The sequence below is a fragment of the Sphaeroforma arctica genome (assembly GCF_001186125.1).
Source record: "Sphaeroforma arctica JP610 unplaced genomic scaffold supercont1.127, whole genome shotgun sequence".
Taxonomy (NCBI): Eukaryota; class Ichthyosporea; order Ichthyophonida; genus Sphaeroforma; species Sphaeroforma arctica.
Genome location: NW_014040431.1, coordinates 5,418 through 25,130, shown reverse-complemented (window position 1 = coordinate 25,130; position 19,713 = coordinate 5,418). Strand labels below are relative to the sequence as shown.

General features: G+C 40.8%; 3 protein-coding genes across 3 annotated transcripts; all 3 read right to left on the bottom strand.

Moving 5' to 3' along the window:
* Positions 1 to 254: 254 nt before the first annotated feature.
* Positions 255 to 630, bottom strand: SARC_02741 (hypothetical protein; the record flags this gene model as incomplete). The annotated part of the gene is made up of 1 exon (XM_014303475.1): positions 255 to 630. The coding sequence occupies exon 1, from the start codon at positions 510 to 512 to the stop codon at positions 255 to 257; it is 258 nt and encodes an 85-aa protein (XP_014158950.1). The 5' UTR covers positions 513 to 630.
* Positions 631 to 1,108: 478 nt separating this feature from the next.
* SARC_02740 (hypothetical protein) lies at positions 1,109 to 1,698 on the bottom strand (the record flags this gene model as incomplete). The annotated part of the gene is made up of 1 exon (XM_014303474.1): positions 1,109 to 1,698. A coding segment is annotated over one exon (590 nt), but the record flags the coding sequence as incomplete, so codon positions are not given.
* A 7,898-nt stretch (positions 1,699 to 9,596) lies between these two features.
* Positions 9,597 to 19,713, bottom strand: SARC_02739 (hypothetical protein; the record flags this gene model as incomplete). The annotated part of the gene is made up of 9 exons (XM_014303473.1): positions 9,597 to 10,876; positions 11,500 to 11,565; positions 12,225 to 12,516; positions 13,071 to 13,181; positions 13,907 to 14,793; positions 14,941 to 15,231; positions 15,752 to 15,991; positions 16,437 to 16,642; positions 19,509 to 19,713. The coding sequence occupies 9 exons, from the start codon at positions 19,711 to 19,713 to the stop codon at positions 10,799 to 10,801; spliced, it is 2,376 nt and encodes a 791-aa protein (XP_014158948.1). The 3' UTR covers positions 9,597 to 10,798.

Below are 19,713 nucleotides of genomic sequence, written 5' to 3'. Positions count from 1 at the left end.
ACAACACACACACACACACACACACACACACACTATATATATATATATATATATATATATATATATATATATATATATATATACATATATACATACATTCATAAATGCAAAGTATTCGTTAGTCTTGCAGCAGATCACATGCGCAATTTAGTCTTAAAGTATTAGACATGCTCGCCTTTTGTTTGTCTGTGCTAATATATATTCTTAGTATACTCGGTCACAGGTGTTTCTAAACTCTGTGTGTTATCCGCTCACTATATCAGCAAGTTCAAGATATTTGTCGAACTGATTGCAGTAATTTTTAGCTTTGCATCGAACCCTTTGTTACTATCGATGGATATGAACATATTGCACCGTTCCGGATCTAACTCAGTCGTTCCACCTGCCTCCTCCTCACTACCTCCCTCGCTATCCTCGTCATCGTTTCTATCGAAAGCACTTAATTGACCCTCGCTATACTTGTCCACTAAGCTGAGGGACAGAGCAAGAGCTGGTGCCTTTGCTCCAGTCATATTTTAAACTAACTACACACACTGAAAGAAAGTGTTTGAACGTGTATACATACCTATTATTACTATTAACACTATATAAACACGTTCATAGTATAAATATACAATTGTTGTATTTGTGTATGTAATTCTCTATGATATGAACACTGAAAATATACTATGCCAGTCGGTACAATAACATTGTGAATTTTTGATGATGTCAGAACGAATCTAGGATTTGACCGTTCAGTAGCAAGCTTGAATGCACACCTAATAATAGACATCCACTTAAATTTAAGCTTTGTGACAGTCTATTTTAGTATGGGCCACTGTATGATAAGCTTGGTGTATCCTGGCGTATTTAAGATATCGAATCATATGCAACAACAGCATTCTCAAATTATTGAATATAAACAGTTTTTGTTCAAAACCAACTGTGGAAAGCCAAAAAAAACTATATAATATTTTTTTATAGAGCTTGAAATAAACTATTGTCTACAGAGTATTCCACCTGGGACACTGCTACGGCGGGCGTGATTGACTTGATTCCCAACCACCTTTGTTGACAGTCCAACTTTACGAAGTACTGACTTTAGAAAACTCTTTTTTCGTGGGTAATTTGGATGCCGCGATGGCTTGCTTATCACTTGACTTGATTTACCATCCCCCCCCCCCAACAAATCAAGGCCACTGTCACCAAGAATCAGCGTCTGCCCTAAACTGCATCTCCAGGCGGCAGATTTTTTACTTTTGACCGCTAGACTTCTGATACTTATTTGCGCTGACTTTCTTTCTTTGTCATCTGAACCGGTGTGAGATCGACGTAGTATCCTATGTCTATAGTCATCCACACTACTTTGATGACATAAGAGCGTATTTTCATATGCAACAGTGTGACTAGGATTTTGCATGCCACTTCCAGCTACTGCTTCCTTGATAGACATCTTGGCAGATGGCTTTATATCCCGTGCCCGCTTTCTAAATAGTTCGACAGATCCTATCTGGTTGTCTAACGCCGGAACGTGTATATCAGTAGGTATATGAGTTGATAGTGAATGTTCGCAGGGACCCGTCAACCTTTCTCCACCGCGTCCTGATAAGTCAGCTTCCATAAAAGCACAGATTGCGCACCGATTGCCGTCACCGAGTAGATGTTCGAAAACTGTCATGCTTCTAGCGGGTTTCTGTTGAGTTAGACTGACAATTTCACCTTCAACATCTCCTGATATGATAGGCAGCATTATGTCTCGAATCATGTAATCCAAACTGACACTACTGATCGCCACACCAGACGTAGGTGGCGCGAGATCTCTATTATCACACCGTGGAGTCATTGTTTCCTCTGTCTTCTCGGATTTTATGTATTTCATTTGTAAGCCTTAAACGCAGTGCGTAGGGCATATATATATGTATTTATGGAATATGGATACATGTACGTTGAAATCTCATACTCTCGCAGTTGAAACTTGAAACTATAGAGATAATGAAACAAGAAGCAGGTATTTAGTATTTACTTCCGCAATTTTGAAGATATTTTGAAAAAATCAATAAATTTAATAATATACTCCCACCACGCTCAATAGAAATTAAAACCCTGCGCAAGCACGAGCAAGCAATATACACAGCAGCTGAAAACTCCAATCGAAATCACCGACACCCACAAAGAGATGTCTGCTTCAAATTCAAATTGTCCTGTGAAGACTGTCGTCGACTCGTCTCAGACTCGCAGTCTCAGACTCTCAGTCGTCTGTCATACTGGGGTCTGTCACTGAAGTCCTGAGACCTGCAGACTGAAGTATAAAATAATAGTCGGATATGTATGTAAAATAAATACGCCTAAAGTCCTGAGACCTGAAGACTGAAGTATAAAATAATAGTCGGATATGTATGTAAAATAAATACGCCTAAAATAACGGATAAGTGATAGCCTCTTGTGTCATTCACTCTTTCCATTTTTTGTTAAAAACAAATGTTTTATTTTGCTAAAAATATCATTGCTTTTTCTGATTTAATTTAGACGGCTAAGCTTCTTCTTCGACTTGATTCTTCGAAACCTCTCAGGCTCTCGATGGTATTTACTTAAATGCCGAGCAAGTCAGCAAGAAGCCAAGCATGTACTTTTGAGGCACTCCGCAAGGCGCAAACCAGTACTCCGTAGTGCCCCGTACTCAGTACATACTTTTACTACTGACGTACTCGCAATGAGAAGACTACAATACTATATTTATATATATATAGAGTGGACTTGTGGGAACTGTAAAAGTGAAAAAAATACTTTATGGATTACAATATAGTTTTTCAAAAACAAAAAAACAAAAAATATGTACTGGTTATCTTTTATTTTTAAATAAATAAATATTTATACTGCAAGTTTGGATTAAATTTGAATGGGAACTGGGAAGTTTGGACTTGGGCGTACGTGTTTGTTTTATATATAATAAATATTGTATAAATAAGTATATAAATAAATAAGTAGTGACAACTGACTGATTGGTTTGTAATTTGGATACATAAATATGTACAGTATGGTACAGTTGCCTTCAGATAGTCGGCCAAATGTTTAAAAAAACCCCCCCCGAATTTCTCACCGAAAAAAATAAATTTCGCAAATTAGAAACTGCCATAAAAAAATTCAGCCATTTTTGGAGCGGCCAATATATGGACCTGGGGCGGCCAATATATCCACCTGGGGTGGCCAATATTGACACTGCCCCTGGCCACATGTCTCAGAACTGATTACCCTATGTCTTTTAAAAAAAATAGAAGTCTTTCGTACAGAAAAGATAATCTGTTCCAATACGAGATCTGTCCATACCGAATGGATGATGTTTTAATTAAAGCTGTCTCCAGGTTATAGTAAAAAATAAAACAGTACTTGAACTTCTGCTGGCTCATTTCTTATTAGCCATCTCGGCAGTGACTATTTCATATACATTCTCAGGTACACGCCGATGAGACGTATATTTCTTTTTCGAAAACGCTGCAAGTTGCAGAGTAAGACCCTTACCATAGCAAACGAGGTAACGACAGGTACCCCTCACAAAGCATCTAATTGTATCCAGTTTAACATTGTTCAGAGCTTCGATGACATGTTTTTGAAGGCCTGCCCACGTATCATCGCATTTTTCTCGCACCTCAAATTTGGCTCGGCCCCAATATCGCTCGATGGTGTTGCACTCGCAATGGAACTTCGGGAGAAATACGCATATGTAATATCAATTCTACTGGGCTGCACTGAGCTTAATATCAATACTACTGTGATTGCTGCACTGAACTCAAGGATAGCGTTAATGTGCATGTCACACACATAAATAAAATTTCGACCTGAAGGAATACCAATATTAATATTTTGACAGTTCGACAGATCTCATAAATGACCGGGCATGTCGATTTCTGGCCTCAAAAGTCCAAAATTCGTACTGGAAGGGTAAATACTGAAAAAACGGCCAATATTTTCCAAATCAGTCAGAATCAGGTTTTGAAACAGGTGCAATATCAAAAATGTGTCAGGGTGATATTTCAGATCTGGTCTCCCTGAGCATTTTCCGCCATCAAACTCTCGATTTCGAATCGGGTTATTATTTCGTGCTCCATGGGTCGAGGCAGGAGGGGTCGTTTGGCTGACTATCTTTTAAAATTTCTTAAGGCAACTGTGGGATGTACTGCACCATACAAGTTATTTAAAAAAAACAAACAACAACAGACAGTCAACAGGGCCAGGCCAGGGGGCAGGGGCCCAGCGCCCCAGCCCCAGGGCGGCGGCAGGGCGCCAGCCGCCAGGGCCTACTCTCAGCGAATGTCTTTATACGGCACTGGTGACAATAAAAGTATTAACCGCCTCACGATACTTGTACTTTTTCGAGTTTAATTTGCTTAAATATAGGTGTATTAATGTAATTAGCGTGATTTTAAGCACTTGTGAGATGTGTTTGTTTTCTGCCGGGTTGTTTGTTATCTGTGGGCTGAAAGCGCTCGACTTAAATTTTAGGTATTGTAGCACGCATACAACCCATTTGTTGCACTTATGTTAGGTCCTTGTCGGTCTTAAGGGCTTGACATGTGTTAGCAGTTAGACACATGTATATAGGTGTCCTCTGTCTTAGCTATTACTTCGGATTCGCCCATGGTTTTACAGTTGACACTATTCGTGTCTAACATACGTCGACCTCTCCTCTTAGGCCGACAATGAACTAATACAACAAGTGCAATAAATGGGCTAAAATCACGCTAATTACATCTATAAAAAAGCAAAGTAAACTCGAAAAAGCATGAGAATGGTAGGAAACTTGGCCTGATATGGTTAATAATTTTATTGTCACCAGTGCCGTATAATGACATTCATATACTGTTTATTTATTTTATAATTTTTATTATTCTTTTAGAAGTATATGGGCTGTATATATCACTAGTACTGAGAAATCCTACGAATCGTAGGATTTTCAAAAATTTGGCCCTAAATTATATATAAATATATATATATTTTTAAATCCTACGAATCGTAGGATTTTGACGCTTTTCTAGAAATGTCTTAGGCCTATGCTCTATGTCGCAAATGAAAGACAGAAAAATTATAGCCGAAAACGATATGCGAAACATGGCAATCCGTCGAAAACTCGCTGCACAGCAATCATTCAAACACAGCAATTCCAACAAACACACACAACCTTACTACTAGCTATATGTAACCTAAGTGTAATAGTACTGTAAACAGTCGTTTAGATAGTTAGCATTAGTTAACATGGCAGGCAATCCATCAGAAGTAGGGAACCCTTCACCGGATACGGTAAGGTGTAACCAACACAGGAATCAACATTCCTACACAAGGACATTACCTACATTGCATGAACATGCGCATGTACAGAATCTCGAACATAGGAATTTCGATACTTCTAATAATGTTTTAGATACACAAAGCGCAAGAACACAACATACTAACACACAACTATCAAACTCGCACAGTAATTACATGTCGTACACACCACCAGATTTGATGGATTGCTTCAATGGGATGCAATCGATGCGTAGCCACTAAATATTTAGTATGCATGATAAATACATAGTCTTTACCCTGTATATAGTCTGTTTACTCTGTAAATACTGTTATTTTACTGAATATTTACTGTAATGAAAGAAGGGTTTTAAAAAAACAAGAGGGAGAACGGGCGAGTCCGTTTTTATAATATAATATTACGGATATTTACATACAGTCCGTGAGGCGTGGAGTCCATGGCCCATTCACCCAGCCCCAGCCCCAGGCCCCAGACTCCAGACCCCAGGGGCGAGGGCCCAGTCGCCCTCTCTACTCTCTCTCTAGAGAGATAGAGTAGAGAGAGTCTGTTTTTGTTCTGAAATAAAATACCAGGGGTTTTTTTTGTTTGTTCTTGAATCTATTGATATGTGATGCTGTAAATATTTGTTCTATAGATTTTTTTTAACACTAAGATAGTACATATGTGTGTACCTTTATTTATTTTTATACATTGATCTTTGTAATTTTAAGTATAAAAAACAAACAAATAAATAAAAGTATTAGCGAAGGTCGCAGGATACAAGCCTTTTCAAGTTTTCTCACCGTAGTCAGGCGTCAGCGGTATGTAAATTATCTTAGCCTCCTAAAAAGAACAATAAGGCTATAATTTAGAAGGCTATGCAAATTGGTCTCAAGGCAACAAAACTCTCAGGACGCAACTTTCCGGAGTCCGGACTCCCAATTCCTGGAGTCTCAAGTGACTCAACTCTCAAGAAGTCTGAATCAGACTGAAGTCTCAAGACTCGAAGTGCAACTATTTATTTATGTATTTTTATTATTACAACAAATATGTGTGAAGTACAAATGTACATATGTACGTTTTTACTAAAAAAATAATGTATTGTAAAAGATGAAGTTGTATTTACATCATCATCATGATGGCAGTGTCAATACGGCTATAAAATATTTATGTACATATTTAGCATTCTAAAAAAATAAACAATATGTGCGGATTTGGATAATTTATATATATAGAATCATATCAAGTATTTACATATGTATTTACTATTTAGTATGTATGCACAGTTTATATATATTGCTTTTGTTTATTTTTATTTAAAAAAACAAACAAAACGAAAGCACAAATGTACAGTTATCAAATTGTTTGAAAAGTTTTGATCTTGTTTGGAAATTGAATGAGTTATAGCACCGAGTTTTTTTTGGTGAGGAACGAGTTTCAAATCGCAGTAAACGAGTTACTCAACGAGTTTTTGTTTTGTTTTGTTTTGCTACGAGTTTTGAAACGCGGCACTTTTCAAAGTGTGGCCAAAATGGTTTTGAGAGTCAGAAAAGAAAATACGAAGGGTTTATAAATACTTTGGGTTTTAGAGAGTAAAACAATACTCCGAAATCGGGAGTGATTTCATTGGATGTAAATATTAACTCTCTCTAAGCCACTAATGTCTTCTTTAAATATATTCCTTCTAGTCTTAGGGTTTAGGGTTTAGGGTTTTACTCTAAACCCTAAAGCCAATCAATGTATCAGAATTCTAAAAGACGCATTTCTGTGTATGCATTATGCTAAGCAGACGCTAAAAGTCTAACATTGCTGAATCCTTAGGGCTTTTTGTGTAGCTTTAGTAGCTCAGAGTCAGCACTCAGCAGCCCTAGGCAGCCGGCGAGTTTGTTCACTTTGTACTATAGGAGCGATATTGTTATATGTATTATTTAGACTTTACCAATCAATGTATCAGAATTTAAATGACGTAATTCTAAGGTGTATGCTAAGTAAAGTCTAAAATTATATTGCTAAAAGTCCCTTTGGCCTTTTTACTTTTAGGCCTGGCGAGTTTTCATGGCCCTCCCTGTTTATGAAAAGTCTCTCGAAAAATGACTTGTCTCATCACTCTCCAGCAGACAATACGTTAGCATATGCCACATACGTTTCGATTTCAAAGTGTTGCAACGCTATATGCATATATCTTGGTCTGATATTTATTTTTCTCACACTCGACCTGGATAATACACCTATAATGAAAAATTGGGCCATAGAGCGAGCAATCCACTAATGGGGTCAAAAAGTGATGACCGACGGCTGATCCCAACAGTCAACGGATCGAACCGACACACTCATTACTGAAATTGCACAATGCACACATAACAGCTCGAGCTTGACCAAGTTGACCGACATGCTTGTGCACAGTCAAGTATCAACAGTTCAACACCATAAGTACACACTTCTCTTAGCATATATAAGCCTTTCTGGCTGTTAATATGTGAATAACCCTTAACAGTTTAAAGAGTGTCTATCTAACGACTGAAAGTGATAGTGATGTCGAGGTACATCCATCCGCACACCGCCTATAGACGTAATTCCAGCGAAAAGATACTCGATAAAGAACTCAAGAGGATTAGAGCTAAGCTACCGTACAAGGTTAAACCACTCGTCTTTATACACCTTCTTTCTATTGCCCCGGCGCGGCGAAATAGGGTATTTTTGTCAATGTTGAGTGATTGTGATAACAGTGGAGAAGTGAGCGACCACACACACGACCTACTAGCATTAAAGCTGTCATTAGCACGGTAGTCAGCCGTTCGTAAGGTGTAAGCATAGCCAGACGCCAGATTTGCATTTTGCAAGCAGTTGTAAATATAAAAGCGATGACTGTTGACTGACCATAATCACGATTCCTTCCCTATGTTTGGCGGGTTAACCGACACTCATGACAGTGGCAGGGTGGTACAGGTGGCGCCGTGGCCGTCTATGGGAGGACAAATACTAATACCTGGATATTGGACCTCATATTAATTTTGGGGCCACTGTTTGCCACGAAAAATTTAAACGTTCTCCAGACTTCAAAATGTTGGAAGGCTAAACGTAATGAGGTCTTCTCTCCAGTCTCTACTCTCCAGGGAATTGCAATTTTTGCTCGGAGGACGGAGACTCCTCAATCCAGATTCCAGAGGGCCATGGAGTTTTTACTAATGGAGCGATATTGTTATATTCTTTACCAATCTAATGTATCCATTTTTTAAAGACAAAATTCTAAGGTGTATGCTAAATCCTTTTTTACTAAAAAAATTACTAGGCCTGATAACTGATAAGTGACAACTAAATATAAGCCCCAATCCCCATAACGGCCGAGAAATTTATAAAACCCCTAAAATCCAATATTTTTTTACACCACTTACAAACTGCATTTCAAAATAAAATGTAAAACCCTAAAACAATTAAAAAAAAAAGAAAAACACACAAAAAGGTATACTTTTAAAGAGTTTTACGTGTAGCCTGTAAATATATAGGTTCGAAATCTTTATTTACTTATAAATAAATACTTGTTTGTAACGAAACCGAGTTCGAGCATTACCAAAAACACTGAACAACATAATTGGATAGAACATTGCCCTTGATCATACCATCCTCTTTGTTGAGAAGTCTACTTGAGAACCGATACTTCCTACGATGTACGTTTCGACAAACTAATATGTACTACTACTTTGCAATGCTGCATGTGATTACACAATAATAAGACGTTGAATACATGCCACCGTAGTTCTCGCTTTATGGTATCCCTGCACGCGTGACCATCGTTATACTCCTGTGTGCACATCGAGCTGAGGCTACCAAAAAACACCGAAAACTTTCTCGCTTTTATTTGCTACACCTCAATTTCGTACAGATCAATTCCGGGACAATAAATATGGACTTGGTTTTGATAGTGCTGATCCTCCTTGTTGATAGCCTCGATCACAGGCCACTTGAGAACCGTCGACAGAACATGTATGAAATGATGCACACTTGTATCTTGGTCTGGGTTCAACATACCCTCACTAGGTGTACTATGGAACAGAGCCGTTGCCGTGTCTTGTATTCATTCTTGAAGATTAGGAATGCTTCTTATACTGCTAATATCTTGTCGTCGTGATTCACATCCACAAAGAACGTTCAGTATTCTTGGAAACTATTTGTCTTATCCAATAAAAATATTTCATTCCGCATGCAAACCATGTATCGAGTGATTTGCACCAACGAAATGGTCTACATCACAACAAAAACTCTTCCGAATGCTATATGAGATGGGAATAGGGTCTGCAAAATAATTTTGGGTTCGAATAAATCTGACCAGATCGACAAACATACACTTGCTTTATTCCTCTGATATATATATATATATATATTATAGATGTATATATAAAATTTTCCTTTCCAGTTCGAGACACGCGTTTAATGGCATGCGTTTCACCAGCAGCTTGTACCTCCTTTCAGGCTTGCCTCTTCCATACATTCTGGTATTTAGTATCTCGCACCATACACCAGTAGCCACACCAGCTCGAAGATCTCTACCCAAAATTCTTGTCCTCTCTTCAGATCCGCCAGTGTTGTATTCGATTCATCTCGAATTTACACACTTGTGCTCTCACATGTCGGATTGTCTGTGGAAGTGACATTACAATCATAGTGCTGCCACATGTGTTTGTGGGGTCGTGTCTCAACAATACCATCCAGCAACTGTTCTATACAGGAACCAGATTGAAGCCCTTGTACTTGCTTAGTGAACGCGTTTCAAATTGCTCTCCACGACAACGATCAACAGCGCACTACAGCGAAGTGGCCCATGCGTATATCTCACCGAATACTCTCTGGCCGATGTACGTGACAAAGTTTTGTTAACGATATCGCTTGTGCGGATACGACTTGTTCACTGCTTTGTGCGTTAGAATACCTCTCAATGGTTTGTTTGTGCATGTATCGTGATGGCCAGAGTGCATGGACCGTGCGCCCCTCACTGGTAGTAGTGGTGCTGAACTAACCACAAGCTGGCGCGATTCCAACCCGGCCCGGCAGTATTTGTACCACATCCGCGATTAGTCCATTGCTTACTTCCCCACGTATCACAGTACAAGCCAATTCCCACCTCCCTATCCAACACCTGAACAGCCCACGGGCATATCATATATACCTACCATGGTCACGCTTGGTGTGAGCACGTGATGCGATGGTACATACAACGCGAACCAGACCTCGGCCTCAGTTATCGCTCGCCCGAAGCTAATTGGTCAGGCATCAAGAGACACGTCTATTCGCAGTGCTACATAATACGAGCTATCCAGCCGGTGTGTACTGATGAGACGAAGCACCGCGAGTGCAACCCGGCAAGGGATGGAGAGACGGTGGAAAAACCAGCTGCTTGGGGGTCTGCATTTCTGCCAAAATACGGGCGTTTGTCTGATACCGAGTCGATATGCAGTGCAAGATCCTCGCGGAATAGGCTGGATTGTTTGGAATTGAACCATTTCCCAGCGAACCGATACGGAGAAGCGAGGAAGTGGTCCCTCTCACTCACTCATCTCGACGAATGGCCTGGGGAGTTTTGTCCTTTTTGTAATTGGAGTGGTGGTCCTTCCTGCGGTCACCATTCTATTGGTAGCATGGGGCAGGTAGGTGCAAGGGAGGTCGTCTCAATGTTGTATGTATAGCGCACGATGATGTTATGAAGCAGGAACGATTTACGATGCATGTGCATGCAGACCATTGCGATCAACCACTCCCAAGTGATGCGTACATTACACAGGGCATAGCTACAAGCGCATGCCGGTGGAGCTCGGGCAGCGGACAACACCCATGTACCATTAAACAAAAGAGCGATACCCGCGCATACGTCTTAGGAGTGTACGTGAGGAATCCAGCAAGTCAGCGTTAATCACTGCATCAATGACAAACCACTTGACTACTCAACTAAGTTAAGTGCAGAAGTGTAGCCGCCCACACCCACATCGTTAGCGTGTCTTCTAAAGTGTATCACTTCTTATGGGTTTAGGGTTTAAAGCCCTATGCTCTATGACCATACATACATAGGACAATCGCCTCCAAGAATAGTCTGATCTGCCATAGATAATAAGCATGTCTGGATAATAGTAGCAGACTAGTACAACAAAACGACTAGTTGGGCATTGGCGAGCCATCTGCTACCAATGCAGGTGTAACAATCAAGTTGGCATGCGTACAACGTGGATGGGCCTGTGGGAACGTATGTACTGTACCTGTCGATAGTGGTTGCGCTTTGGCTTTGGGGAAGAAGCCGAGTGCTTCTTTGGGGTTACTGGTTTCTGAGGAACAGATTGGACAGAACAAGTAATTACGTATCAGTTCATATTGCCAACAAAGCACAAGAGTCTGGGATGCCCCAATAGTATAAATATATATATATACATACACACACATATGTATATATACACCTCTATATATATATACATACATATATATTTAGAGATAGAGATATTAGAAAGGATGTAAGTACAGAAGTTGATAATTAAACTTGCTGAAATACCTATAGATTTCAACAAGTTCCGTGTATAGATATCGAGCTTATAGACGAACAAAGGCTACGCCCAACACACCTATATATGCACCACAAAGTTAATACATGGAAACCGAGAGTGTATACCTTCGAGTACATATTTACTACTTGTAGTAAATATAGGTGGTAGCGATAGCGATAGCGATGTGCATGCGCATTCGCCAAGCATATATATATAACTTCATATTCATACACCAACACTAGCAGGTTCAAAATAGTAATAATATATGAGTCAGGATCTGTAATATTTGTCTATGTACGTACTTACATACATTTGATATTTGTACAAAGCATTATGAAGTAGATCCATTCTATCACACAGTGAATTCCAACGGCACATTCCGATCAATGCACACAGTCACCGACACGCGCGACGAGCACATTCCAACACATCTGCACGCAACATACAGTGGGTGATGCGGGGGCAGTGTGTGTCTCATTTACACTCAAGGGTGCTCCTGTGGTTGCCATGGGAACGGCGGAGGCGGACTTCATCATCTGAGCCCAACTAGTTTTCTTCGCACCTCCCGATAGGTCCTCTTGTGTACCCGGAGTGTCCGGTTTTATGGGGCTGGACGTGTCCAAAATTTTAAGGACAGGTGCAGGTGTCGTCGCACTGGTGCTTACAGCAGCTTTAGGGTTGGCGTCCGAGAGCGATGCCGGGTTCTTATTCGCGGCAGTTGCCGATGTTGTTTGTTTCCTAAACGCGTGTGAGTACATTTATGAATGACAAGGCGTGCACCAGTATGATGGCAAGTTTCCAACATATTAATACACATGCTACGAACGGTAACATACACGTCCATGTAAATATATATATATAGTATGGGCGTATAATATATTCAATTATACCGGTCTGTTTACGTATGAATTATACATATAGGCCACATTTCACAATACTTACGTCTTGACACAGAGCGCGATCCGTGCAAACTTTTATACCACACGGAAGCAAAAAATAAATAAATAAATAAATGTGGAGACCATGTGGATAGCAAACATAGTACAAACAGTCCCCAATATACACACTAGCTACTCTCAAGGTTATCAAAATACACACTAGCAACTTCCAAGGTTATCAATATACACACTAGCTGCTTTCAAGGTTATCAATATACACACTAGCTGCTTCCAAGGTTACAGTGCTCCTACCTATGCCATATACTAGAAGCCTCGGCCAAAGACCCACAGAATAATAATATGTATGTGCATAAGTATATGCACATTTAGATATACAAATAACTCAATGCATACGTTATTGCGTCACTGGCAGTGCCGGTATCAGTGCTGGTTTGGTCCGAGGAAGCGCTCGCATCCTTCTTAGTGTGCTTGCCGGTGTGTTCGTCTTTGGGGCTGGTTCGGTTCCTAATACATGTATACCAATGCACACATGAGCACGTGTACGTTGATACGCAAGATGTGAAAACAGACTGGGAACGTGCATGCACCGTCGAATACTGAACAAGCCTGTGCAATTATTTGAAACGTACTTCGTACTGAATGTATGATATGATATACAGTGTGTGATATATATAGATAAAAAACATTTTTTGGTACTGAATCCGGGCTCAAGGTGGTTTATCATTGCCAACAAAGGTATATAGATGCAGATCGCAGCTACTTTTATGTGTTGATTCATACCAATTCTGACTACAGAAGCTCTTAAACCAGCTTCGTACTATATAAAAATAGGGATTCGAAAATCCGCAATAAATATATAAAATACTAAACCAGGTTTAATTTACTCAATTGATAGTTCTTAGTACCAAGCATGGAATATTCCTAGTTGCCTATACGTATACATACATACACATATATAATATAATATACATTGCGTGCACACTTGCAATGTGCTCTGCTTTCTTCTTCGATGTGTGATTGCGTGACGCAGTCATTGACGACCATTACTTGGCCAGTGCTGATGCACACACCACCATGGAACTTCTAGGCTGCACATAAGATGTAACAGAAGGCGTGCCTTTGCTCGGTGACTGTAAACCACATAACAGATACCTGACTCGTAAAAACAAACATACACACATATATACACATTTGTGATTAATTGTAGGGAAACCCTAGAACACGCTTACGCTGTAGTGGCATTGGCGCCTTTCTTCTGTGTCTGTTTGCGCTGTGCCGGAGTGGCATTCGCAGAAGCAACGGGGGCTTTTGATTGGCTGTCAATACTTGCTTTCACAATATCAGCAAGTTTATTGGCTGTCGAAGTGGTGCTCGAGGGTTGGGTGGATTTGATTGGTTCCGAATTGTCTGCGCATTTCCCATCGCCGGACAGGGGCGGAAAACTGTTCGTGTCGAAGGACGCTGGTTTGCTAGCCGCAGCGTTTGCCTTGTTGTTATTGTGTTGGTGTGAGTTATGATGCTGATTGCCGTTTCGGTGCGTGTGGTTCTTGTAGTTGTGGTTACGGTGGTGGTTGCCATCGCCACCGTGACTGCCGTTGCTATGGTAACCCCCATTCTTGTGGTTCTTGTGGTGCCTGCGGCCCCCTTCCCGGTGTGTGCCTCCGTGGCTGTGCGAATGCCTCGGGTTACCACCGGCATCACCATTGGCTCCGTTAGCACCACCTCCATTCACACCGTTCTCGCCCACTCCAATGTCTCCGTTGCCCGCTGCCCCGTGCGGCGTCCCTGAGTGTGCGTACCCATCGTACTGTGGGTGTGTCTTCCGTTGCTTAGCACTGCCATAGCCCCCGTTCGCGTATGCGTTGCCATGGTCACCGTACTCGTGCTGCATATCACCGGCCTCATCCTCTGCGCCACCTCTCGTCTCCCCGTCGTTGTCTGTGTCTTGCGTATACGCGTGTTGGTGTGCATGCTCAGATCCCTCCTTGGTGTGTTGATACTTCTTCTGATTTTGATGCCATTCCCGGTTGCTATGGCGACGGCCACCTCGTGGGTAGCCGTTGCTTGAGTGTTGCGAGTGGCGTCGTGGGTCGCCGTTGTTCATGTGTGCGTAGGGCTGTGGGATCAGTTGTGCAATGTAGTTAGCGCCTTGGCCACGAGACATTATTGATAAAATCAGCCATACCAACCTAACCATATCTAATATATCACAGAATCTAGTTCGCAAACACACACACACAAACAATACTATATATATACATACCTGCTGATACTGCGGAACCATGCCGTTGCCAGGGTAGTACTGGGGCATCCATCCAGGGTAGTACATGGGCTGCTGGTAGTACATGTCGGCCGAGTACATCTCCGCGTTGTCTGTGTAGACTTCCGCGTACTTGCTGTCCTTGCCCACACCCATCTGCGGCATATGCATCGGCATCATGCCCATGTGGAACTGGCCGTCCATTCCTAATATGGGCACCTCCATACTATTGGGGGCAAAGCCGGTACTGCGGAGGAGGTTTTCGGACTTGATGCGGGCCTTAATAGGAGCTTCCTGTGCGGTGGAGAGGTCGGCGTAGGTAAAGATTGCGATGGGTGAGTATCCGACTCACATACAATACAACAGTACGCAAGCATTATACATGTTCAAACGAACCATGTAAAGCGTAAGTAAAAGGCAGACAGCATATATACTGGTACGAAACACAACGGGCGCGTCACGCTACAATCGGAATAAGACACTACAAGTTAAACACATCTCCTTTACCAAATGTAGGACCCACGGAATCAGCTGTGGTATCTACACCTAGACGCAGTGGCTAATCCTGATTGGTGAACGTCGCCCAAAGAATGGGCACACCATCGCCGAGAATAGCAATCGAGGTACCTACCCACCAACGCAGCTGGTAAAATGACAGTTGCTTGCAAAGTGACTACCATACCAACAATACCAACAAACGTAATGTGGCCTTATTAGCGATAGTCGGCTATAAGGCGGGTGGCTACCGATATACATACACACCCAACTGACAGTCGGCCGTCATACTGAACTAAACACACGCCGTCGTACATACCCTAATCTTCATATCTCGAATGGAGAACAGGGCTCCCCGGGTACTCTCCTCATTGTCGAAAGTCACAAACCAGGTGTTTCCTATATCGGCCCTAACTCCTGTGGGAAGAGGACAGGTGCTGTCCCGTTTGAAGATCTCCAGGACATCGTCCTCTTTCGTCCCCTCCGGCGTGTCGCGGATGATGATAGTTGTGCGTTTGAGCGAGTGCACTGGACGCACTTTGTCGAGGGTGTCGTTGAGCTGTAGGTAGGTGTGACATCAGAGAGTTATTAATAGATATCAGCAATCTATGAATAGATACAGTGTGGCTGATGATGATGGTTGTGCGTTTGAGCGAGTGCACTGGACGCACTTTGTCGAGGGTGTCGTTGAGCTGTAGGTAGGAGTGACATCAGAGAGCTATTTATAGATATCAGCAATCTATAAATAGGTACAGTGCGGCGGATGATGATGGTTGTTTGTTTGAGCGAGTGCACTGGACGCACTTTGCCGAGTATGTCGTTGAGCTGTAGGTATCTGTGACATCAGAGAGGTATGAATAAAAAATAATTACAGACTTACCGCTTCTATATATCTACTATCTACAAGAACACGTATAAACATAGGCCTATGCACATAGCTACTACAGTGTATCATACTACGTCTCAGTATTGGTCGATACACCATCCTGTTGCCCTGCGCTTACCTCGACCATTTCGGACGCTTGCAATACAGAGGTGATCAGACCCACATCCTCGGTCAGCGAGCGCACTAACTTGAAGCTGGCCACCGTGGAGATCAGTACAAACTGATCCGAGTTCATTTGCGACACAAGGTACGGGTCTTGTTTGAGGTTCTCGAGCGAAAAGTAGTACTCCAGTTGCCTTTGAAGGGCGTCGCGGATGGCATTCTCTGTGGATGTGAAGGGACGTATGGTATTATTGGCGGGGCCCATATAAATAAGATAGCAAGTAAATATGCATGTATGTATACACACACATACACACATATATATAGATAGAAAAGAATCACAGATGTCTTGTAGGAAAGAGACATGTGTCAATAGGAAACACAATGTGATAGCTGTAAACTAGAAGGGTAAGTCACAGATTGGAGAGTGTCAGAGAACTACGGGCTGATATGAATATGTATACATACGACCGCAAGATAGTTCGAAATTTACATCGGCTATATATATATATATATACACACATATATACAGGTGATACGAAACAAAAGGAGTTATAAGTAGCGAGTTGGCCGAAAACAACAGACCACCATATGCATCGGTTATTTGACAGTCGTACTTCTGGGTTGTGTGGCTGTGGCATTAGCTCGCGCTAGCGTTGTATAGTTGTGATGTTAGAGAGGGATAGTTGTGTCAATGTAGGCACTATCGGGCTGATCTATGGCTAGGTGAGTACATACTCGGTTCTCAAGACAAAAAACCGCGATGTGTTCGTGAATGTATGGATAAACGTTATGTTCATAGGCGTTAATAACGAGATGCGCAAGTGTGTACAACACATATTCAGGCGACAAGCGCAAACACACATGTGATGGGAGCAAGTCCCTTGGGTTCTGAGTATCTGTGGTTTAATAGTTATACACAGCCACACTTGCAACTGCATGTGTATGGCTCGCGGGGCGGAACTCATTTCTTCACTATGCTCGATGTCAGAACAGATGTAGAAGCATGTGTATATATGGGACATACATATTCGATCTTAGAACAAATTTACAAGCATGTTTATATAAGGCACACATATGTTCGATCGTAGAACAAATATAGAAGCATGTGTATATATGGCACACACATACTCGATCGTAGAACAAACATAGAAGCCTATGTATATAAGGCACACACATATTTGATCTTAGAACAAATATAGAAGCATGCCTACAAATGCTTTCACACGTAACATCGCAAAATGTATATTAAATATTGGGGGACAACTCTGAGATAAATGGTTGCATAGGGTTATTCAGGACAAAAAGCGTATCTGCCTGCATATGTGAGAATTACTAAATGTGACTATGACGTGTAGATGTGCATAGACGACTGACATACCAGAAACTCTATAGTAACAGTTGCGGGATTTATTCGTCCCTTATAAAACGATTTCAGATATGGTGTGTATACGAGTTGGAAAAAAGTATTGAACGAATATTCGAGAAGTTCATAGCGTTATAAGTATGTGTATGTGTATATGGCATAAAAGAGGCACATTTACAAACAATTCGAAAGGCGTTTATATTTAGATACTTATAATAGTGATTTGTGTTAATTTATGTGAGTGAACATACACCTCGAGACCTATGCATAAGAAACAGATACCTCAATTTGACACACACACCGTGGTTGCCTATTTAAATGCTATACACATTTGTGTCTATATCCAGGAAAGCACATACACATCTCTGGGCACATATCGATCATAGCGCACACTTATATATTACTTAGGCGTCCACATGAAAACATGTAAATATGTTTACTATACAAGGATGCCTGAATTATACTGTTACCCTGAAGCATACATACTTGAAATGAGCACACGAACGTTTTCATTCACATACCACATATATATCAACCATTTCCATACTTTGTGTTTGTAGGCGATATACTTACACAAACATAAACATTAACATATAGTTTAATAAATTCATATGTATCGAGGGTTTCAAAAAGTATTCTCACGTGAAGCACATTAATGGCCTTAGATTTTCGTGGATATCCAGCTACGACTTGGTATATGATATTTACACAAACTAACACTTATTTAATCGTGTTATATAAGGAGATACACTCAATAAGTTCGTGATAGGCAATTATATTGACAGATGCATATGCATGTGCAGTCAAACATAAAACTCTAGATTGAACATCAGGACATATGTATGTTCATAGCCACACATACGTACATGTAAAAATACGTTTATATACATTCACGTGTCCATTCCTGTACATACCTTCTTGTATATTCTGAACATGTCTCAGATGGGTGTATAAGGTTACATATATAAATATAAATGTAGATATTCAGAGGTCAAAGAAATGTACGCACACGCGCCTCACCTCTCCATAAAAGAATTTGTAGAAATATAGATGGGCATATATGAATATGCATATATATATAGTGAAACATACACACTGCACCCACATAAGCACCCACACACGTGCATATATATATATATATATATATATATATTGTCTGATGTAAGACTTTGTGTGTATACATACATACACAAATTCAATCCGATACTATAAATGCAGAAATACATATTTAAAAACCGATGTGTTTTTATCTATGTGTGCACACATATGTAAATATGAATTCAAATTTACACATGGGTGCTATATATATATATATATACAAACAAACACACATATATATATATACAAACAAACACACACATATATATATACACACACACACACTCGCACACACACACACACACACACACATATATATATATATATATATATAATATTCCAGAGAATTATTTCTGTTACAACCGCGTATTCACTCACGTGCCTACCTTCGAGTATACACACGTCCAAACTCTGCATATGTCGGCTTATTCCGTGCAAATACATATAGGTATCTAGACACTCGACAATGTCACATACAGACACAAATACACATGTAGACATTCACATCAATATTCCAGTTGCTCATCACTGTCACATATACACGCATCGACTCTGAATTAACTAACAATATAACATACGGATATACACTTCTCCAAAAATATATAATCTCACTCATAGACCCACCTTTTAGAACGGCGGTGGGGGTGAAAGGAGCCACAGAACTGGCATCTGCCATTCGGTTACTAACAATATATGAACTCTCTATAAGTACATCTATATTACTATTCGTACTATCTGTGGTCGTTACTTGTGTATCTACACTACTACTTCTATCCGCTTCGCTGTCTTGTAGTGGTGCCGGATTCTCGGCACTGTATCCGTGAGCCAT